The following is a 24,815-nucleotide window of genomic DNA, read 5'->3' as shown; positions in this document are numbered from 1 at the left end:
TGAAATTACTGGTAAAGTTAACCTTAGATCCTACATAATATTTTAACATCAGAGTTGTAATATTTATATATTCTAGCTGAATGTAGATACCTGTGTTAGAAATGGCTGTAGTATACAAAAATGCTGCAGTGTACAACTGTTACTTGCAGTTAACTGTGGCTATGTGTCTGAATTTGCAGGAGTGATGATATATGCCATGTCCAGGCCTGGCTCAAAAACTTCCCACATTTTTTTCTCCATGCTCTTTCCGCTTTCTGACTGATTGGCTGGAATGGAGAGAATCCCCAGGGCAACCTCAGAAACCACTTTAAGATGGCAGAGTCTCAGTCAGTTAGGGCCCTTGAATAACCGTGCGGAGCAGAGCCCCTGTCCCACTCCGAACCATAACCAGGAACACTTTGGACTATTACATGATTAATACATGTTTACTCTGGTTGAATGGCCAGGGTAATTAGATGAATGTTGGTGCCCCATGTATGAAGACAGTGGGAGAAATGAAGAGTTCAGGCTCGACATCCTTAGATTGAGGAGAAAATGTTAAATAGGCATTTAGAAATACAGCCTCAAAAACTTTATTAAAGTCAGGTTGTAGACACACTCTTTATCATTCAGGTGGTGTTTGAAACCATTGGTTTCATTAGATAAACATGCACACAGCAGTGTTTCTTAGAAAGTGGTCTACTCAATAAGCTGGTTTGCAACAAACTTTTTTTGCCTCACCCTCACCTAGACAGACTCTCTGGAAGTAGTCCTAGGAATTTCTGGTTAGTTTCCCAGGAAACTCTTATTAACATTAAAATTTAAGAGTCACTAGTACATAAAGTGGAAGAGTGTCACAGTATAGAACCCTGGGAAATATCAATATTGAAGGTACCAATTCTGGAGGGTTATATACCAAATTATTCAGAGTGGTGATCAAGAGACGATGAAATATGAAATTTTTAATTTTCTTGTGATCAAAAGACTGTATCAAAAATTGTGGAAGCTGACATTCTATTTTAGTATAGATGAGCTAAAGATTTATAATTAAAATAGACAGGTAAGCCTCAAATTGACTGGATTAGAATAGCTATTTACCTCTCTTTTTAAAAAATAATTTTTAAATCAGAGAAAACTTGTCTTTGACACCAGCCAAAACATCAAATATCAAGGGTGCAATGACAGTGTCCAACTCAGCATGTGACAACTCGCAGTATGGCTGTCTTAAGTATCAGAGAACTTAAAACAAGCTGAGTACTTTTCCTTAGTGAAGTTAGTAATGTTCTCAAAACAAAGCAAAGCAAAACAAAACAAAATAAAAAACAAAACAAAAACTAAAAACCGAATCTTAAGAGGGACAGTATATTCTTTTGTTGACTCTACAATTTCACTTTGTGCATTTCATGGTGAGACACAGCTTTTACATAAAATAAACTGACAATACTAATACCACAATTGTTAAGTATTTAGTTGACTTCAGTAACAACAATGTTAAAACCAGGTCTACGACTATGGGTTATAACTCTCAATCTTGCTTGAATAAGACACATTTCCAAAATTAGACAATCTGTAAGTTGATTCAGTATCTTGATTTTTAAACAGAAACTTTGTATTTCTCCTCTATGATTTAATAGCCAGTTTATATTTCAAAATACACAATGCTATGAAGATACTGAGTACTGTAGTAACCACTGCACAAAAAACAACTTAGGCTTGTTTAACAAACTACTTTGTTTTATATTAAAATAATAAAATAGCCATTTTCTAACTGAAGTTTCAAAAGGCACCCATGTTATCACAAGCATTACATTTCTTTTATTACCATGAGCTCGAAGTAAAGCTTCAGCAGTAAAGAGTGGAGCCTGAAGCATGTCTGCAGTTTCCACAATAAGCATATCCTTCAATCTACGAAGATCCTGAGGCCTTAATCCTTCATATGGCTTTGAAAAGAAAAACACAAAGTTAAATTGGGTATTATACTCTTAGGAAGTTTAAATGCCTATGAACAAATATATTATATGATTATCATTTTAATCTTTCAGTTTCAGTTTGGTTATTCAAGTTCAAAAGGCTCTGTATGCTGCACTAGCATGGATTTCAAACTACTCTTTCACAAGTCTTTTTTTTAAGCTGGAAAGTGGATACCAGGGCTCATGCACCATATCATTTTAAAATAAAAGTATCATACTGTTATGACAAGACCATCTTACTTTACAGTTTTGAAATTTTTTAATACAGAAAAAGTATTAGGAAAAAAACCCCTATAATCCCACTGAGCAATAATCATGATTAAAGTTCTCAAGTATTTTTATACAGCCTTTTTGCAAATCAATTGTGTATGATACATGTGTTCATTTAGGCAGTTTTAATCACTGAACTACCAAACATTTGCACTTTATTAAGATCCAATTTGGATTGCTAGTGGGATTATATAATACCTATTAATTACTTTGGAGAGAAGTGACGATGCCATTCTATTCAGACTTCTCACTCATAAAGATATTATTTCAATATATTTATTCAAGTGTGCATTAATGCTCCTTAGTTTTCTTCATATAGGTGATGTATTATCCAGGTTTTTTGTTCTTTTGGTATCCTTTATCTTTTTTTTTTTTTTTGGCTTTTAACAGAAAACATATAAAGAATAAAATCACGTGTCTCATTATTCAGAAACAATTATCGATAACATTTTTTGTCTTAATTGTTTCAAGTCCTTTCTAAAACAAAATGAAACAAGAGAAGCAAAACCTTATGATTTGTGACATGTTTTCCCATTATATTTCCCTAATCTTCCTCATTCTTGCCTGTGGCAATCGGTACTATGAATTTGATTTACAGCTGTCATACTATTATGGCACAAAATCATGTATATATATCACTAGGCAATCTGTTTTTCTTTATTTTTATTCAGTACTGCATTTTCATTATTAATATTGATACACCTATCTATTTCAATACTTTAAATAGATATAACCAGCTTACTGTACACATAGAACTAAAGGCCGTAGCTTAAAGATCAGTAGAAATTGAGACAACCAAGATGACACAGTAGGTAAATGCTGCGTTTACCTTCTCTCACAACCATATCAAAATTACAACTAATCTACAAAACAATCATTATTGAGAATCGCCGAAAATCAGGCTGAAATGAAGTCTTTCAACCAAGGACTTGCAGAAGAAGCCACCTTTAGATTGGTAGGAAGGTCAGAGACGCGCAATGGGCTAGCCCCACACCTGCGTGTGACCATTAAAGATTGGGGGGGATATTTTGGCTGTGGGAGTCCCCACCATCCCCCAGAGGAGTGAGAGGTCCCAGCCCAGGGTTCCAGTGCTGGGGAGAGAAGGCCTCATAAGCTTTGCTTGTTAAAACCAGTGGAGATTGTGACTGAGTGAGACTGAGTACAGCTGCACTCCCAGGCGCTTCTCCTAAAGGGACCCCGCACAGACTTACCCACCAACGGAAATACTCTGAGCTCCAGCCCTGGGGCAGCAGCTGGAAAAGTGGCAGGGACATATTGTGGGGAACTGAGTTGTCTGGCTTGGGATGGGGAGCTGGAAAGATGGCTTTCTCCTGGATGGAGGAACTGGTGGAGGCCATTGTTTCTTTGTTGAGCCCTCCCCTTACCTGGCGCACGAACACGAACACAGGCGGCCGCCATATCTGAATCTCCGCTGTTAGTTCGCCATGCCCTGGCGATTTGAGACCTGGCTCCACCCAACTTTCGGGCACACCCAGGCTGCTTTCAGTGGCTTTTTCATGCAGATCGCCTGCCTTGGCTCAAGCTGCAGACTTTCCTAGGGTTTCTCAAAGGTTTGCGGAACCCAGACAAGCAGCATCTGGCTTGAGCATATTGGGTACCTCTGGCTGAGCAGCCCTAAGCATGGCACTAGTGGCACTGGCCTTGGTTCTAGGCTTGGCCTCTCAAGGCACATCCAAGAACGGCAAGGGCGGCAGCCATCTGCAGATTTCTTTCTGGCTCCCGCTAGGTGGCCCCAGGTGGGGCATGGGCTGTGGCTGAAGTAGACCTACAAGGAATCACCTCCAACGTGGTCCTGGGGCTGGCGCCCCCAATGGCCAGCTTCAAAACGAGCTGAAGCATCACTCAGCCACTTCCAAGTATGACACACCCAAGGGGCGGATTGGCAGGCACCAGAGTCCTGCTGAAGCAGACCCTGCTCCATAGGATCAGCCCCTGCACAACAAGTCTTCCACCTTAGTCAAGGCCAGTCCTCACAACCAGTGAGCCTGAGGGTCAGCCCTCCTATTGATGTGCAATTATCAACCAAGGCTCAACTACAAGAGATAGGCACACACAACCCATACAAGGGATATACCTGGAGCGTGTGGCTCAGGTGACCAGAAAGACTGCACCACTGAATCCCACCACACACCTACTACATAAGGCCATTCTACTAAGACCGGAAGACATAGCAGGTCTACCTAATACATAGAAACAAACACAGGGAGGCAGCCAAAATGGGGAAACAAAGAACATGTCCCAAATGAAAGAACAGAACAAAGCTCCAGAAAAAGAATGAAGCGAAATGGAGATAAGCAGAGTTCCAAATACTGGTTATGAGAATGCTCAATGATCTCAGGGAGAACTTCAACAGAGAGGCAGGAAGCACAGCAATGGAGATGGAAACCATAAAAAAGAACCAATCAGAAATAAAGGTTACAATAATGGAAACGAAGAATATATTACAGAAAATCAACAGTAGATTAGATGAAGCAGAGGATCCAACCAGCAATGTAGAAGATAAGGTGGCAGAAAACACCCAACTAGAACAGCAGAAAGAAAAAAGAATCCAAAAAATTGAGGAGTGTTTTAGGGCGTCTCCGGGACAATATCAAGCATACCAACATTGCATTATAGGTGTACCAGAAGGAGAAGAGCGAGAACAAGGAACTGAAAACCTATTTGAAGATATAATGATAGAAAACTTCCTTAACCTGGTGAAGGAAATGGACATACAAGCCCAGGAAGCACAGAGAGTCCCAAACAAGATAAACGCAAAGAGGCCAACACCAAGACACATCATAATTAAAATGCCAAAGACTAAAAACAAAGACAGAATCTTAAAAGCAGCAAGAGAAAAGCAGTTAGTTACCTACAAGAGAGCCCCCATAAGACTGTCAGCTGATTTCTCAACAGAAACTTTTGAGGCAAGAAGGGAGTGGCAGGAAATATTCCAAGTGATGAAAAGCAACGACATACAACCAAGATGGTTTTACCCAGCAAGGCTGTCATTTAGTATTGAAGGACAGGTAAGGAGCTTCCCAGACAAGAAAATGCTGAAGGAGTTCATCACCAGAACCAGTATTACAAGGAATCTTAGAGGGACTTCTTTAAGATGGATGGGGGCTAAGGATGGGTGAAAGGAGAAGGGATTAAGAAGTACAAATTGGGTGTTATACAGTAGTCATGGGGATGCAGGGTATAGAATAAGGAATATAGTCAATAATATTGTAATAACCAGGTATGGTGCCAGATAGGTCCTAGATCTATCAGGGTGATAGATGGGAATGGGGTTGGGGACAGGGTGAAAAAGGTGAAGGCAATAAGAAATACAAATGGATAGTTTATAGAGCATGGGGAATATAATCAACAATGTTGTAAAGATCACGTGCCATACGGGCACTGGACTTATCAGGGGGATCACATCATAGACTGTGTAGATGTCTATACATCTTAAGAGCTGAAGTAGAATAATACTGAATGTCAACTATAACTAAATATATACGTATACATAGTCATGGGATGTGGAGTACAACATAGGAAAGTTAGTCGATGTTCTTGTAATAGCTATATAAGATGTCAGAGGGGTAGTAGCTTGGGGGGTGGGTTATCACTTCATGTGGGTTTAAATGTCTAACTATTATGTTGCTTTGTACACCTGAAACTAATAAAAAAGATAAATTTAAAAAAGAAAAAAAAATCAGTAGAAATTACCAAGTACTTATCAGAATAACAACCACTGAAGATGTCCACTGGTAGTATCTGTCACAGTCTCCAGAGCTCTGTGCTCTGTGGGCAGTTAGCAAACCTCATCCACTGCAGTTGATTTACAGATGTTTTAGAATTAGATATTATCTTTATTTATTGCTTTTTTTTTTTTTTTTTGGTATGATTGAAACCATTTCATTATTTCTTAGTTAATCCCATATGACTGGGACTTATTCACCAGGGATAATTACTCAGTTGACTTGATAAGTTTCTTGATCTTTAGATGTCTTCCGGCAGGAATCCATATACATAAGGAGAGTATTAATGACAGAAAAGATTGACAGACTTGACTGCATAAATATTGCCAAGATTTAAACATAAAAATTGTATTACTTTTAATATCTAGCAAAGTGGCCAAGGTTAAAAAAGAAGACAATACTCAATATTGGTATGGTTGCAGTGAGATGGCCCTCTGATATACTGTGGGTAAAATAAAAATCAGTATATCGTTTAACAATTAAGCATGAATCACAAGTCTTTAAAACATTCATCTTTTGACCCAGTAATTTCACTTGTAGGAATCTATCCTAAGGTATAATCATAAATGTGGACAAAATTGGTAACGTGCAATGTTCGTTATAAAAGTGATAAAATACAAGTCACCCAAATGTACATTAAGGAAGTTATAGGACATCTACAGATTAAAACAGTCAGCAGTCATTCAAAATGATTTCCACGATGAGTTTGTAAATACCAAAAAGTATTAAGAAAAAAAAACAATAAGATGTAAAATATACAACATCATCCCAGTGATAAAAAATGGAAGGTGATCTTGGTCAATGTTACAAGGATTATTTATAAGTGGTAGTAATGGACATTTTAAATTTTCGTTCTGCTTCTTTTTATAAAAAACATGTTTTGCAGAAAAAAATTAATTAAAAATAAAAGAAAAATCACTGGGGATGTTAAAGAGCTTTCAACATTGGTGGAGCACACATTCAATCAGTCTGCAGTGCTATTCCTTTCAAAAATGGTGGTGAAGACTTACACTAAATACATTTCACATCACATTGCATCAACAGCCTACCACACCTATGTATGCATTCAGCTATACTGCCATGAATCTCTACATATACAGGTATCAAATGAACTTAACTAGGAAAAGAAATGAAAATTTAACCTATTCTATACAGGGATAACATTAACTACAAGAAAGAAAAACCCTGCAATTTAATCCAAACTATAGTTTACAAAGCCCCCCAAATCATCATGTACAGTTTGCTTTTAAGCTCATTTACGAACCACACTTTCCCTTTAAAAAAACTAACAAGTCCTTTAATGATTAAATTTGTAGTACTCACTCTAGTGTAGAAGTTATATACTACATATAAAATTGCTTCTAGAAAATGTGCTCCAAGTTCAAACTTGGGACTCCAGGTATCTCTCCTGAATCAGGAATGAGAGTGAATATTTCCTGATATTCCCAGTGGTGTAACTGTGTATTTCCTAGTAGTATTTCCCAAATGTTCTTTTTTCAGATTAGTGATCATTCTATCTCATTTATGTTGAGCAAAATAAGATTTGACTTCATATACATTAAGAAAGGAATAATACAAAATAATCTGCATAGATTAATTTTTTAATGCAGTTTTAAACCTAAATAGGTTACACTGGAAGAAATAAAGTTCTTGAAGGAGAAAGACATACTGCCTTCATGGACCCGTTACCATATTCACTCCGAGCCTCTGCAATGGAACTATAATTAGGTCATGGAAAGCATTTCAATGCATTGCTCATTCCCAAGTGGGCACTAGCCTTCTCTTCTGCAGGAAGGACTAAAATGAAGGTGCCTTTCTCTTTCCTGTTGCAAAGATAAACTGCTTCTATTTTCAGACTAAATACAAAGCAGCAATAACCTTCAAAGCAGTCAGCACTGATACAAAGAAAAAGGAAACTCATTTAAAAAGAGACAGCCAGAATGAAAGTACCTCTTTTGCATCAGCACATGCTACTGTTACCAAAATACCACTAAAGAAACAGCCCAACATACAAACTGCACTACTTTGATACCATGTATAAAGTGACAGTATTTTCAAAGAAAACTGTTGGAGAAAAGACTATGACAGAGGAGTTATGAAAGAAGTATCTGTTCTTATTCCCCCCCTCCACAATGAAAATAGCTTTCCCCAAATTACATAGGTAAAACATGTTCACTACTACAAAATGAAAAAAAAAAGTACTTATTAACCAAATATATTGGTAACTGCTAAAATTTTAGAAGAAAGACTCTCAGGGAAAAGAGGATATTTTCAATCCCTCTTAATATGGATCTCGCATTAGCTGATCCATGCTTGAGCTTCGCCTGGGAGAGAGGAGGGACAAGAACAGCTAGAGAAGGCCTTTAGGATTCTCAGATCATCCCCTTCCTTTCAGCTTCTTCTCTCTTTATTCAGTGGTTCTAGCCTGGAGATCAAGACCTAGGCTACCTTGATTGTACTTTGAGCTAAGAGGAAGGCAGCTGCTCCTCCAGAGTAGGTTAAACCTTATGCTAACTGGGGTGGCCAGCTAAGGCAAAGCCCAGTATATGGGTCTCCACCAGAAAAAGAGCTGGAGCCTTCCTACGTTACAGGCTGGGGAGAGGGTGCAGAAGGGGGAGGAGTTCTTTAGATGGCTTTCATAGCAGCACATTGCTCAGTTTCCCTCCACGTAGCCAGTCCACTTTGCAGAGCCTGCCCTCTACTAGTTTCTCTGTTCTTTCTTTGAAGGTTTGAATAAATTGAACATACTGCTCACAGCCATCATTCTAACACATTACTTGTTTTTATTTCTTTATAGCAGTTACCATTCTTAGAAAATTGTGCTCTTTATTTTTTAAACTTATTTGTGTGTCTCTCTCTCCAGGAGAGAGAGGAAGCACCTAGAAGGTAGGGGCTTATCTTTGTTCTTCACTGTGCCTCTAAGCTCCTAAGTCAGTGTCTGGCAGAGCAGTCAATCAGTGTTTTGTTGAATGATGGAATGAAGAAGTGGACTTTAATCACCTGGAGAAAACGACTAAGTTAAAATGTGTCAAGAAAAAATTCAGATATAATATTATACATACTGTCAAGAATATTAACTGAAGTCAAAAACTTAACTAAAATAAACACCTCACCTCGGGAATATAAATTTTAAAAAGTACCTAATTGTAGCTTAATACAATCACATAGCAGGCCATGCAAAACTACTACCACAGGCAGAATAATCCAAAAGTTGGTCAGAATTTAATTTGAAGGTAAGAAAATGAGTTTAAAAAAGCATTGATTTTAATATTGTTCTAAAACTCACATAACTTAAAATTAACTATTTTAAAGTGTACAATTCAGTGGCCTCTAGTATATTCACAGTGTTGCACAACTACTACCTGTATCTAGTTCCAAAACATTCTCATCATCCCAAAAGAAAACCCCATACCCATAAATTAGTCACTCCTTCTTCCTTCTTCCTTCCAGCCCCTGGCAACCACTAATGTAATTTCTGTTTCTATGTATTTACCTATCTGGACATTTCCTATAAATGGAGTTATTCAATATGTGACCTTTTGTGCCTAGCTTCTTTCACTTAGCATAATGTTTCTGAGATTGATCCATATTTGTAGCACGTGTTAGTATTTCAGTACTTTTTATGGCTGAGTAATATTCCATTGTGCGTATACCTCACATTTAGTTTATCCATCATCTGTTGATAGACATTTGGGTAGTTTTTAACTTTTGGTTATTGTGAATAGCGCTGCTATAAATATTTGTGTAGGAGTATTTATTTATGAAAGTATTTCTTTTTACATGATGAAATAGTAGACAAAGATAACTCCAATATGGATGAAAAACAAAACAACAAAACAAGAAAAAATATAGGGGCATATGATTATAATATTAGCATGTCACAAATTCAGAAGCCATAAAATAAAATAAATTTTACACCTCTAAATACCCTAAAAGTGAAAAACTTAGGATATGGAAAAATAACACAAAGTTCTCTTAGAAAGCATTAAGAAAACACAAATGATCCATAGAAAAAAAACAAATGAACAATCAATTCAAAGAAGAATCAAAAAAATAAATTCAAACAGATGCCATTTATTTGTCCCAAAAAGGCAAACAAAAAACACCACACTGATGATATCCAATGCTAGCAAGAATGTAAGGAAAATAATTCTCTAAAATGCTAGTGGAAGAAAAGTAAATTGATACTATCTTTTAGGACAATTTAACAGCTTCTATTAAAGTATCGAATGTATATATCTCATGATCCATCGAAACAATTTCTACAAATTTATAGGGAATATACTTTTAAAATGTACATATAAATGATGATGATCATAACAGCAGATATTTAGATAACACTTATAATAAGCCAGGTATTGTTCTAAGCATTTATATATATTAACTCATTTAAGGATCATTACCTTATGAAGTAGGGACCATTATTTCCATTTTAAGGAAAATGAATCTGAAGCAACAGAGAGATTAAGTAACCTGTTCAGGTCACATAATAAGTTGTGGGGCCAAGATATGAACGCATTCAGTCTTGCTTCAGAATCTATGTTTTTAATCATAATAATGATACAACTGGATAAAGATATATATGTAACAGGTAGGGAAACAAATATTCACTTCAGCTTTGTTTTTAATGGCAAAAATATCTAAATTATTAAATGTTCGTGAATAGGTAAGTGGTTAAAATATGTAGATCCTCTGTTCTGACTTGGGAAAGATGTTCATATGTAGGTAAAGCTGAAAAACTATTTCAGCAAAACTCAGTGTACTAGACGATCTGCTTTTTGCTCTAAAAATTCTATATGCAGATATATTTGCTTAAGTCTGGTAGCACACACAAGAAACTTACCACTGCGGAGTAAAGTCAGGAAGGGGGAAATATTTTACATTTTTTGAACATTCTTTTCTAGTACACATGGAACATTTTCAAGGATAGACCATATGTTGAGACACAAAACTAGCTTCAAGCAAATTTAAGAAGACTGAAATCATACCAAGCATATTCTCTGACCACAAGGCTTTGAAATTGGAGATCAACTGCAAAAAGAAAGCGGGAAAAACCACAAATATGTACAGATTAAACAATAGGCTACTAAAGAATGATTAGATCAATGAAGAAATAAAAGGAGAGATCAAAAGATACATCGACACAAATGAGAATGAAAATATAACTTATCAAAATTTTTGGGATAAAGCCAAAGTGGAATTAAGAGGGAAATTTATATCATTAGAGGCCTATCTCAAAGAACAAGAAAAATCCCAAATAAATAACCTACCATGACATCTTAAAGACACAGAAAAAGTCAACAGAAGGACTTCTGAGCAAAATTAAACAAAATAGACTCTGGACTTTTGAGCAGAATTAAACAAAAGAGAACAAAAGGACGATAGAAAAAAATTAATGTAACAAAGAGATGGTTCTTTGAAAAGATTAATAAAATGGGCAAACCCCTGGCAAGACTCACTAAGGAAAAAAGAGAAAAGACACAAATAAAATCAGAAATGAAAGAAAAGTTACGACGGATACCACAGAAATACAAAGGATCATACAAGAATACTAAGAAAGACTATATGCCACCAAAATCAATAAACTCAATAAATGCCAAAGTTCTTAGAAATATATAATTTTCTTTAGACTGAGTTATGAAGAATTCAAAAATCTAAATAGGCCAATCAACAGCAAGGAAATTGAGACAATCACCAAACACCTCCCAAAAAGAAAAAGTCCAGGACCAGATGGCTTCACTAGTGAATTCTACCAAACATTCAAAGATGATTTAATACCTGTCCTCCTCAAACTCTTCCAAAAAATTAAAGAGGAGGCAATATATACTTCCCAACTCATTTTATGAGGCCAACATTTCCCTGATACTAAAAAACGGCAAGGATAAAACAAAAACGGAAAACTATAGACCAAAATCTCTGATGAATAAAATGCAAATATCCTAAACAAAATACTAGCAAACTAAATACAACAATACATTAAAAAGATTATACATCACGATCAAGTGGGGTTCATTCCAGGGGCACAAGGATGGTTCAACATGTGCAAATCAATCAATGTGACATACCACATAAACAAAATAAAGGATAAAAATAATATGATCACATCAGTAGATGCAGAAAAAGCATTTCACAAGATACAACATCCATTTATGATTAAAACACTTAATAAAATGGGTGTAGAAGGAAAGTACCTTATCATAATAAAGGCCATATGTAACAAACCCTCAGCTACTAGTGTACTCAATGGTGACAAATTGAAAGTTTTTCCTGTAAGATCAGAAACAGGACAGGAATGACCCCTCTCCCACTGTTATTCAACATAGTATTAAAAGTCCTAATCAGAGCAATGGAAGCATATCAAACTGAAAAGCTTCTGCACAGCGAAAGCAACCATCCACAAAACAAAAAGGCAACCAACCGAATGGGAGAAGATATTTGCAAACAACGTCTCCATAAGGGGCTAATATCCAAATAATATAAAGAACTTGTACAACTCAACAATCAAAAAAACAAACAACCCAATTAAAAAATGGGGAGAAGACCTGAACAGACACTTCTCCCAAGACGACATACAAACAGCCAACAGATATATGAAAAGATGCTCCACTTCACTAGCTGTTAGAGAAATGCAAATCAAAACCACAACGAGATACCACCTCACACCTGTTAGAATGGCTATTATCAACAAGACAAGTAATAACAAATGTTGGAGAGGCTGTGGAGAAAAAGTAACCTCATACATTGCTAGTGGGAACGTAATTGGAAAACAATATGGATGTTCCTCAAAAAATTAAGAATAGAGTTATCATATAACCCAGTAATCCCTCTTCTGTGTATCTACCTGAAACATTTAAAAACATTTATTTGTAAAGACATATGTACCCCTATGTTCACTGCAGTATTATTCACAGTGGCCAAGACATGGAAACAACCAAAATGGCCTCTGATAGATGATTGGATAAAAAAGATGTGACACATATATACAGTGGAATACTACTCAGCCAGAAGAAAAGATGAAATACTGCCATTTGTGACAATATAGATAGATCTTGAGAATATCATGCTAAGTGAAATAAGTCAGACAGAAAAAGTAAAGAACTACATGATTTTACTCCTATGTGGGATATAAAACTGAAAACAACAAACGAACAAGACAAACTAGCAAAAACTCATAGACACAGACAACAGTTTAGTGGTTACCAAAGGGAAGGGGTGGGGTGGGGGAGGTAGAGGAGGGTAAATGGAGTCCAATATATGGTGACAGAGGAGATTTGATTTTGGATGGTGAGTACACAGTGCAATATACAGATGATACATTGTAGAATTGTACACTTGAAACCTGTAATTTTACAACCCATGTCACCCCAATAAATTTAATTTTAAAAAGCATTCTTACAAAATAAAAAAATAAAAAAAGAAGGGGGCATAACTGTCATTCAAGGCTATTCTGTGGATTCAACAACCATGTGAAAGTGCTTAGAACACCAGTCCTCTCTCTGTGTGTACTTAATATGAATAAACATTCCTATAAAATAACCTAACTGAAGAAACACAAAAGGTAAAGAAATATAAACCTTTTCATTCTAAGAAACTCAGCTCTTTTCCCCATCTGGAGAGGACAGCAGCTCAAAAACTACTGAGAATTCATGGGAAAAAAATAAAACAAACAATACAATTAAACACAAACAATAGTTACGTAATTTCTTTTAGAACCAAATTTGAACTGAATATCAAATTAGAATCATTTTAGGAGGAAAAAATTTATTGTGTATTATAATTCCTTTATTTAAGAAATATCTATCGGTGCCCACTGTACATCTGTGTGTTAAGACACTGAAAATACTCTGCTGAAGAAGGCAGTTATGGTTCTGGCCCTCATGGAGTTGACAGTCTAATAGTAGAGAAAGAAAAGATACAAGTAAATAAATACATAAACAAAATAATTACAGCATGTGATAAGTGCTTTGAAAGATGAAGAGGATATTATGGTAAAGAATAATGGAAGGAGAGGGACCTATCTGGGAAAGAATGATTCAAGACTGCCTGTCTGAAGAAGTGATATTGAGCTGGCCAAGAGAAAAACTGGGAGATTTCCAACATACGAAACAGCAAATGCAAAACCCTTGCTGTAGTCTAGGTATTATAATTAGAGAAAAGTGTACTGGGAAAAAAGTTTGAGATAATGTTGAAGAGGCAAGTAGTAGCCAGACTATGTAAGGTCTTCTATCTGAGCAAATAGTTTGGATTTTATTCTAAGTACAATGAAAAGTCAATAAATGATTTAAGTGATATGATCTAAGTTAAGTTTCAAAATGTCACTCTTGCTTCTGTGTATAAGATGGATTCTAAGGAAACCAGAATAGAAGACCAGTTAGGAAACTATTACAGTAGCTCAGATGAGAAGTGAGGGTGGCGAGGGCCTCAGGAGGTCAGCGTAGAGCCTGGGAGGAGTACATTTAGTCAGCTTATATTTTTGGAAGCAAAAGTGACAAGATTCACAGATTGTCTAGATGTAAGGAGGAATGGGGAGTCAAGACTACACGCCACATTTATGCATGAACAACTCAGTGGATAGAAGTGATGTTTACTGAGACAGGAAGACAAAGGAAAACCAGAGAACGATGTCCCAGAATCCATGAAGAGTGTTTTGCTAAGAAGGGAGTGGTTAGTTGTGTTAAGTGCTGGTGAGGAATTCAAGTAAGATGAGGAGACAAAAGTACCCTATTGGATTTGGCAACATAGTGATTCCTGATGTCCATGACAAGTTCAATTCCATCACAGTAGAAAGGAACAAAGTCACACTGCAATGCGCTGAAGAGTGAATGGGAGGTAGGGAAGTCAGTATATATATATTTATAGGCAGCTCTTAAATTTTGTTTTTCCCATATGAAGATCAGAGATAATGAGGTTACAATGGAAGGGGGACAGGGGCAGTGCTGCTGTTTTTGTCCTTTAAGATATAAGTTACCAAAACATGTTCACAACAGCAATCCAGGGACAGAGAGACTGAAGAACAGGAAGATTGGAGTCTTGGCTGAGTCGGAGTGGTTAGGATTCATACCACACGTCAGCATCTCTACTTATATGTATGTAAATGTACTCACATATGGTAGAGGAAAGACTCCATCTCCAAGGTTGCTAGATGCGTTTTTATACTTACAGCTATGTAGATGACAGGATATTTAGCATATTGCAAAGAAGACCACACAAACTAGGCTTTAAAGAAAAACAATTTAATACAAAAGCTATATAATTTTTTTTATTTAAAAAAACTTACCTCTCGTTTGTCTAATGCAGCATATTCAGCTTCTATTTCTTCAGCTTCAGGATCTCGTGAGAATACCATTTGGGATTCCAGATTGAGGGCCAAATCTTTGTGGTGTTGCTTTTCAGCACAATCACAAGGAGTATCCTTATTCTCATTCTCAGCAAACAAGTCTCCTCCATGTTTCACTAAAAGCTAAAAAAGATTTTTTCAAAAACGTGCAACCTTAGATTTAAATGTTATTTTTATGCTACATATTTAAAAAATTAAAAAATATAAAGCACAACAAAAATACAATACTATGTTCTTTACATGACAATATTTAGATACCAGCTGCTTCTTATTTTCAGATTAAAAATTCTTGTTTATCAGTATTATGATGATTTCCTTTGGTTAAAAATAACAACAGCAACAATGACAACAATGCACATTTCTTAAACTTTTAAAAAAGAAATTCTTAAGCATTCTGTCCAATCCAAAAATAGTTGTTTTTTAAATAAAAAAAAAAATTATAGTTATTCAATGCTTTAACTTTTATAAATTTGTAGAAATCTTTCTTGAACAAGAAGGACACTGCTGATACTGTTTGTTTAACCACTAATACCTGGATTACCCGACATGGAAGACAAAAATTTCATTCGTATCATCAATTTTCCACTCAAACACTGAAATGAAATTAGGATGAGCAAGTTACTGAAGCAAAACTGTGTTCAATATTCCTCAAAATAAGTGATGGGAATAGTTACTGACAGCTAAATTGGGAAGATACTCTACCAAACAATCTCTCAATCTTTAAAGGTGCGATTTCACCTAAAGAAATCCCACTTTAAAAATACAAGGAACGGTAACTTGACTTGTTCACTATTGAGGTTTCTGCTGGTTTTGCAGAAGTTAAATAGGTTGTTTCCTAAAGGCTGTAGGTTCAAGTGTCCCTATTATGTCTGCGGAGACATGAATGCCACAAGGGCTATAATCCAGGGCAACCCTAATGGTCAATCTCACAATTAGTCATGGAGCTGTTTCTCTTTAGGATTCAGTCATGACCATAACACAGTAACAGCCAGCATTTATTGAATGTTTCCTAAGTGCCAACACTATGCTAAGCACTTCAAATACACATTTTCATTTAGTGTTAACAACCCGTTGTGGTAGGGATAGTATGATGTCTCAGAAAAGTTAAACAACTTGACCAAAGTTACCCAACTAGTAAGCTGTAGAATTGGGATCCAGTCAAAAGTTTGATCAAGTTCTTAACCATGACTGGATATTGTACCCACATATAGAATAGGATGATCACATAAATTAAAGGAGTCAAATGCGTATGGGGTCCACCATAAAGTTCTGCCCAAACTCTTACATTTGACCTAAATATGAATACTTGTTTTAGAGGTTTTCATTTTGTATGGAGGGTAATAAAAAAGGTAGCTTCTTTTAATTTTCTTCCAAGTAATTTTATCTCCCCTCCCTCCAACAAACACACAGATCTTCCTGAAAAGTTTCTTCATTGCTTTTGGAACTGAAATCGTTATGGTTCCTCTACTGTCATCCCAAGAGGCCCAACGAAATAAGGGACTTATATCAACAACAAACCTGGAAACCATGCGCTGATCAATAGATATGAGTTCGCCTTCTTGCTCTAGGCCAAAGGTAAGTCTCAGAGCTGAGATGGTTTAAAGATTTTGTGGTGTTTTTTTTTTTTTTAGTTGTAAAAACAAGCAAATAAATCGAGAAGGATATGAAACATAGACTCGTGGCCATCAGGTTTAAAATACTTACCCTTTACAGAAAAAACTTTTGCTAAGCATCGCTCTAAGCAGTCACTGTTGCAACTACCTTCTAGAGCCTGAGAATGAGGACATATCGACTGTTTACCATCGACAACCTTCTTTAGTCAAAGTGGGTCTGAGGACAAGTAGTATCTGTGGCGTTTGTTAGAAATGCTGACTCTCAGCATCACCACCCAGTCCCCTCCCACTTCAGTCCTCTGCATCGGAATCTGATTCTGATCTCCAGGAGATTCTTATGCACATAAAAGTTTGGCTGTAGAATTGGATATATTTATCTTACCTAATCTACTCAGTACTGAGGACTTTTAGTAAGTCCACCGACTTATCGTACCTTCCAATCTATTACTGCTTTTAGCCTTTCTGCTTCACAGGTTATTTAACACCTAAACATAAAATAAACTAGTATTTGCCTCTGACTGCTACAAAACTAAGAATGCTGACTTTATTCTGTGGTTCTTTATTCAGTCACAGAAAATCGTTTCTAAAATGCACACTGGGATAGCTTTCAAAGCTATAATTTGATTTACTTGCACAACAGATATTACCATAGGAGAGATTCTAAATATTAGCAAACAGGATAAATTATCTTAAACGTAACGCCCCCCCCCTTTAACAAAAGCAAAGACAACAAAATTTAAGAGGCTGTGCCATTCCAGAACATTCATAAGGGGAACCTTCTCAAAAGGATATACGAGAGTGTATGTAGACTGCATTCTTTGGGCTTATAAAGAAAATGGGTGTATGGGGAGGGATGTGTGAGAAGTCACTGCTGATCATTTTAAAAACCCCGGTGAGCTTTTTTGCTTTGATTGATAACCTGTCTTCACAAGAGTCCCCAAATGAGTTTGACTGGATTGGGAGTAGGGGGACCACAAAGACCTCCTCTATCTGACAGCTGCCACTGGCACCTATACAGAAACTCAATCCATGACTAAATGGAGAGCCCACGTTTGTAGCATTCATCTCAGGAAGGATAAGGAGCATGTATGCTAGCTTTGGCACCAGAAGCTAGCTAACAGCAGTACTGCCTGACGTTTGGAGTACTTTTTAAAAAGTATTTCAGCTTGCTGACCTTTGGGACATAAGGCCAGGAACACCAGTAAGTGAAAGATGTATTAGGTGGAGATACCTGTTAAATTGCTGCGTAAAGTCAGATGTTTTGCTCTTATATAATAGGGAGTTACATCTAGTTCTAAAGAGGCAGCTTTTAAATGCTTCAACCCAAGCATTCTCAGTATCATCTTCCTCACTCTCAAGTAAGGAGGAGTGCTTATTTTATTTGGTACATAAAATGTTCTACCTTAAAAGAAACATCCAATTATCGCTATCTCAACACATCTGCTCATCTATTCTGCCTTCCCTTCCATTAAGAATCCCAGAGAACAAGGGGCAGGGCAGCCCCTAGTGTTCAAGACAAATCCCTCCCACCCCTTTGAGCCATAATCTAAATGGCTGTTGACTCTGGACAGGTCATTTGACCTCTGTAAGTCTCAGTTTACATAGATCCATCTATAAACTGAGACTTACATAATCTTTAGAGAAGATGTCAAAAACAAGATGATTCTTCAAGTCTGTTCTGGTTGTAAAATTACCATTTCATCATCTGTTTCCTGTTAAGACCTTGAGCACTCCATTATTCCGTCTCCACTCTGACTTTCTACTGCCTCCTGATCCTTGGGTTATTCTTCTAGTTATTGTCCTAAAACTTTCCTTTCTTGTTCAGCCACATTTCTCAAATTAGTGACAGATACCGGCTCTGTCTCCATTTCCTCAGCAAATGACTCAATTACTCCCAGCAATCTGACGTCTACCTTGACCGTTTCACTCAACAATCTTCCTGACCGTCATTAATACCTGTCAATCCAAGAGCCTTTCTCAGTCTTCTACCCCGTTTCCTTTCTGCAGCACGTCACATGAGTGACTGCCCCTCTCCTTGCAATTCTTCTCTGGGCATTTTTGATGCTGTATTATCTTGGTTCTCTTCTCTGTCTTTTCTGTTTCCTTCATAGGCTACTTCTTGTTATCACTTCCTTTAAACACAGGCATTCTCCAAATTGATGCTGTGACATGCACGATGTAATTTTATCTACAATCTAAAGACTTTTCCTTGGATGTCTCATCTATACCTTATCTTGCTTTTTAGTTATTAACTCCATGCAGATAAACACTCAATTCTAAATCTATATTCTTCACTCCCAAACAGTCCTAATTTTCAGTAGCCTAAATATCATTTCAAGTGGATAATCTAAGATCTCAATCTCTATCCTTCTGAATGAAAACTAACCAATTCCTTCACCTCATCTCACTTTTTAAATGTCTGTTAATTGTTAGCAGGCTTCAAAGTTCCAGGTTCAAAACCATGCTCATTTTCCTTAAAAATAAAGTTAATTTATTTGATTCTAATTACAGATTATGATAGCAGATTGTTATAGAAAATGTGGAAAAATCAAAGAGAGAAAATTGTATCATCCAAAGATACTCCCCGTTGTTAATACTAACACATTTCAAAGCCTCCATCATTTTAAACTTTTCCCTCCCTTGCTTTCTTGTATCAAATGACCACGTCACCAAATGCGACCAGGTTTTCTCAATGTCCCTTGCATCTGCCTCGCTGTTTCCATTTCCAATACCACCACACAAATCCAGGCTCTTTACCTGTTCACACCACAATTAGTGCAATAATTTTCTAACTCTTATCACTCCCTCTAGTACATTGGTTTTCGACCTTGGCTGCACACTGAAATCATCTGGAGAAGTTTTAAATACTAGTTTCTGGGGTCCACCGTGAGAAATTACAATTTTATTGGTCTGAGAGGTGGTGTACACGATGGGATTTTTTTGCACAGCCAGGGTTAGCACCACTGTTCCAGCACAAAGGTTTTCAAACTGTGTAGGCAGGAACCATTTGGGTAGTCTGATACACACTAGGGAGGTCTGGGTTGGGGAGTATATATATATATATATATATATATATATATATATATATGCACTTTTTACTGGCAATTCCACTGTAGGTGCCCCACAGACTATCTTCTCAAACTTTAATGTGACTATGAATCACCCCGGGGATCTTTTAAACTATAGTTTCAGACTCAGTGGGTCTGGGATGAGGCCACACATTCCGCATTTCCACCAAGTTCCCAAATGATTGATGCCAACAACAGTCTAAGGACCATTCTTTGTGCAGCAAGACCTTAAGGAACACTGATTTAGAAGTATCCCATTCAAATCGGTCTTACATTACAACCATTAGGCTAATTTTACTGTATTTGCTTTTGTAACAGCACTTCTCCAATCAAAAATTTTCAATGACTCAATTTTTTTTTAATAAATAAATCCCAAATCCTTGAGCTTGGCATTTAGTTTTTTCTACTTGTTATGGCCTCTATCTTCATTTTAACTTATCTGTTTTATCATTCCTCCGCAAAATACTTTAATCTTCCTATGTTAGAGACCTAGAACAGTGCTTCTCAAACTGTAACATGAAAGCGAATAACCAGAGAACTTGCTGCAAACATTCCTGGAGTATACCCTCAGAGATTCTGACTTGGAATCTGGAGGTCTGGGGTCCCTAGAATTTGTATTTATCACAGGCTCCCAGTAGGTACTGATGCGACAGGTCTGAAGGCCACATTTTGAGTAGCCTCCTCCAACTACTTCGACAAGCCATAGCCACTCAAATGTCACTACTCCCGAGGAAATCTTCCAGGATAAGTAAAACTAAAATGATATTTCCTTCCTTTCAATGCCTAACACCATTACTGCCTAAATAGTTAATAATGTTTTGGAAGCAATAATAAGATCATATCTTTCTTGATTAAAAATTAGAAAACGGAGACCCAGATAGACAATCACTCAGTTGTTAAGCTGGGACTACAAACTCTGTATTCTTTTCAGTGTTAAAACTCCAGGTGCTAAAAACACAGTATAATTAGATAAAACTCTTCAGTGTCACCTGTGAATAGTTTTCATGGCTTTTCAATGAAGTGTGAAATGCTCTGATAGCTGCCAAAGTATCAAATAGGCCCTGTGACTTAGCACCTTTGGTGATCTAGCGACCTCCACTTGAGCTGACAATAAGCAGCCTCACTTAAAGCTGTGAATAAGCAAGTATGACCAGGGTAGATAGGAAGCATCTCAGATAATACTCATTGAAAACCCGTTTTTCACAAAGTGTAAAGCGCTATTAAAAACAACAACTTCTGTGTATCAACCATTTATTGAATAGCTGTGACAGGAGAAGCACTAATAGAAATAAAAATGAGGCCTAATGACTAGGATTGCTCTAAGGAGTCTGCCAAATGGAGAAAGTCGCTGGATTTTAACTGGGCCATGCTAACAGACCTAACCCATCATTTCGATCCAAAGTCCGTCTCTATTCCAAAAACTCTAAACAACTAAGACAAAAGTGTTTCATTTATTGTATTAAGTTCTTGTAAGATTTATGCTTTAAAGGAGTTCCATTTTTGTGCACTGGGCATCCACTACAGTATATTTTAAGTTATTTGTATAATTAAAGCATGTAGGACCTGCTACATATTGATAATGTTATTTTATGTATTTAAAATAAGCTGCTGAAGTGTGGAGTTATTTTTGCTTTCTTCCCCAATTCTGTGCATAATGCAGGGATCGACCTGTGGGCCAAGTCCAGACTGCTGCCTGTTTCTGTATAGCCCAATAACTCAAAACTGCTTTTACATTTTTTAATGGTTGAAAAAATCAAAAGAATATTTCACGATATGTGAAAATTGTAAGAAATTCACATAGGCGTATCCATAAACAGTTTTCTTGGAACACCGCCATGCTCCCTTGTTTATGTATTGTCTATGGCTGCTTTCAGGTTACCACAGCACAGTGGAGCCATCGCCTGAAACAATTACTATCTGGGCTTTCACAGAGAAGTCTGCAGATCTTTGGAATATTTCTTTGAAATATAAAAAAATGAGACAACCTTCATATACAGTTTGTCCTTAATGCATGTGTAACATATAAGCATGTCCAATTTTCAAACAATTGTAGCCCACTCCTTTTTGCATTATTTTTCTCAAATAACTTTAATGATTAATATTTGTGAAACTCCAAGATTTTCTGACTTTAGGAAATTCTGAAAAATACACCAAAGTGGTAGAGAGTGGCCGATAGAGATAAAAAGGCGTGGCTGGCCGAAGGAGGCGAGGAAGAGCTCTATTCTGCGAATAAGTAGCATGAATGTGATGCAAACCACCCTCTAAAAACAAAACAAAACAAAAAAGTCTAAGGTAAATCCAGGTATCAAGGGGTAATGGCAGCATCATGAATGAAAACAGGGAAGAGGAAGAGATAGTGAGTAAAGAAGACTGAGTACAGTTTTGGAAATGCTGAATTTGAGAGACTATTTAATTACCCATATGAGGCAGTCAACTAGACAGCAATATTGCGTGAGAATCTTCATAGCTAGACAGCCCATTGCAGTATCCTGTATACAGCCACCATCCACACCTGGACATTACCAGAACTCTATGATTAAGAGGTTTTCATGTTATGTGGTGTGTGTGTGTGTTTGTGTGTCCCGTGACCTTACTATGGAACACAATTACAGGGAGAAGGGGAAGTTTTAAACTAAATTTCATTTCTATGGTTCAAAATGACGAGATATAGGAAACTATCTGTTTAAATTATTAAATGCACACATGAAATTGTCAACTGATGACTTTATCAACTCTGTCCTTAAATAAACATACAAAGAGAAAAACATTTTCAGCAACTAGAGAAGGCATATTTCCATAGATAAAATCCTTAAGAGTTAAAAGAAATTCTTAGCCTTAGCCATGGAATAATCAACTTAACCTTAAAGGCTAGACACTGAAATGGGTTATATTTTACTGCATTCATAGATTAACAGAAATTAATGCTAAAAGGGGTCTTTTGAGATAACTGTGATAGTTTCCTCTTGATAACTGGGAATGATAATCTCACAAAAGCTGGGTGACTCATTCGAGGTTCTACAGACAGTCGCTGTGAGAACCAAGACTAGAAACCAGTGCTCTTTCCACCATATTATGATCTCTACGCTTTATGAAAAACTAATATGTATCTGATAACACTCTTTTACTCAACCCAAACCCTTCAGATCATGCTTGGTACCAATGAACACTATGAAAATTACAAAACATTATATATACCGTGTTTCCCCGAAAATAAGACCTAGCCGGACAATCAGCTCCAATGCGTCTTTTGGAGCAGAAATTAATTTTTGCTCCAAAAGATGCATTACAGAGCTGATTATCTGGCTAGGTCTTATTTTTGGGGAAACAGTGTACAAATATAAGTTATTGTAATTATTATTCTTATGGCCAAAAATGATGTGTACCAATAAGTATGTACCACATAAATATGGACAAATAATTTTTGACAAAGAAGCAAAAAACATACAATGAAGAAAAGACAGCCTCTTCAATAAATGGTGTTGGCAGAATTGGAAAGCCACATGCAAAAGAATGAAACTAGACTGCTGTCTGTCACCATGTACCAAAATTAATTCAAAATGGATCAAAGTCTTAAGCATAAGACCTGAAACAATAAACTGCATAGAAGAAAACATAGGTACTAAACTTATGGACCTTGGGTTCAAAGAGCATTTTATGAATTTGAGTCCAAAAGCAAGGGAAGTAAAAGCTAAAATAAATGAATGGGACTACATCAAACTTCAAAGCCTCTGCACAGAAAGAGACACCATCGACAAAATAAAGAGGTAACCAACTGATGGGAGAAGATTTTTGCAAACAGTGCCTCCGATAAGGGGCTAACACCCAAAATATACAAAGAACTCTTGCAACTCAACAACAAAAAAACAAACAACCCAATTGAAAAATGGGCAGAGGACCTAAAGAGACATTTCTCCAAAGAGGACATACAAATGGCAAACAGATACATGAAAAAATGCTCAACATCACTAATCATCAGAGAAATGCAAATAAAAACCACAGTGAGATATCACCTCACCCTAGTCAGAATGGCTATCCTCAACAAGACAAATAGTAACAAGTGTTGGAGAGGCTGTGGAAAAAAAGGAACCCTCAAACACTGCTGGTGGGAATGCAGACTGGTGCAGCCGTTATGGAAGGCAGTGTGGAGGTTCCTCAAAAAATTACGAATAGAATTACCATATGACCCAGCAATCCCTCTCCTGGGTATCTACCCAAAAAACCTGAAAACATTTATCCATAAAGACATGTGTGCTCCAATGTTCACTGCAGCTTTATTTACGGTGGCCAAGACATGGAAACAACCAAAATGTTCTTCGATAGATGAATGGATAAAAAAGTTGTGGTATATATACACAATGGAATACTATTCGGTGGTAAGAAAAGGTGAAATAGGACCATTTGTGACAACATGGATGGATCTTGAGAGTATAATGCTAAGCGAAATAAGTCAGACAGAAAAAGCAGAGAACCACATGATTTCACTGATATGTGGTATATAAACCAAAAACAACAAAAGAACAAGACAAACAAATGAGAAACAAAAACTCACAGGACACAGACAATAGTGGTTACCAGAGGGTGAGGGGGGCGGGGGTGGTAGATGAGGGTAAAGGGGATTAAATATATGGTGATGGAAGGAGAACTGACTCTGGGTGGTGAACACACAATGTGATATATAGATAATGTATTACAGAATTGTACACCTGAAATCCATGTAACTTTACTAACAATTGTCACCCCAATAAACTTTAAATAAAATAAAAAAATCAAGAACAAAAAATAAGTACGTAGTTCAGAAAAAAAACATTTAAGTTACCCATGACAGTAAACTT

The 24,815-nt window shown here is 36.7% G+C and overlaps 1 protein-coding gene across 5 annotated transcripts in view; it reads right to left on the bottom strand.

Moving 5' to 3' along the window:
* The window catches only part of ANKIB1 (ankyrin repeat and IBR domain containing 1), a 116,849-nt gene that overhangs the window by 46,712 nt on the left and 45,322 nt on the right, over positions 1 to 24,815 (bottom strand). For all 5 annotated transcript variants that reach the window (XM_019716684.2, XM_019716708.2, XM_019716702.2 and 2 more), the window contains 2 exons: positions 15,243 to 15,425; positions 1,802 to 1,919 (listed from right to left, as the gene is read on the bottom strand). In XM_019716684.2, the coding sequence (XP_019572243.2) occupies positions 1,802 to 1,919; positions 15,243 to 15,425 (301 nt within the window). The remainder of the gene's footprint in view (positions 1 to 1,801; positions 1,920 to 15,242; positions 15,426 to 24,815) is intronic.

Source organism: Rhinolophus sinicus, linkage group LG09 (assembly GCF_036562045.2).
Source record: "Rhinolophus sinicus isolate RSC01 linkage group LG09, ASM3656204v1, whole genome shotgun sequence".
Classification (NCBI taxonomy): domain Eukaryota; kingdom Metazoa; phylum Chordata; class Mammalia; order Chiroptera; family Rhinolophidae; genus Rhinolophus; species Rhinolophus sinicus.
The sequence above is the reverse complement of the archived record's forward strand: the minus strand, read 5'-3'. Positions and strand labels throughout refer to the sequence as shown.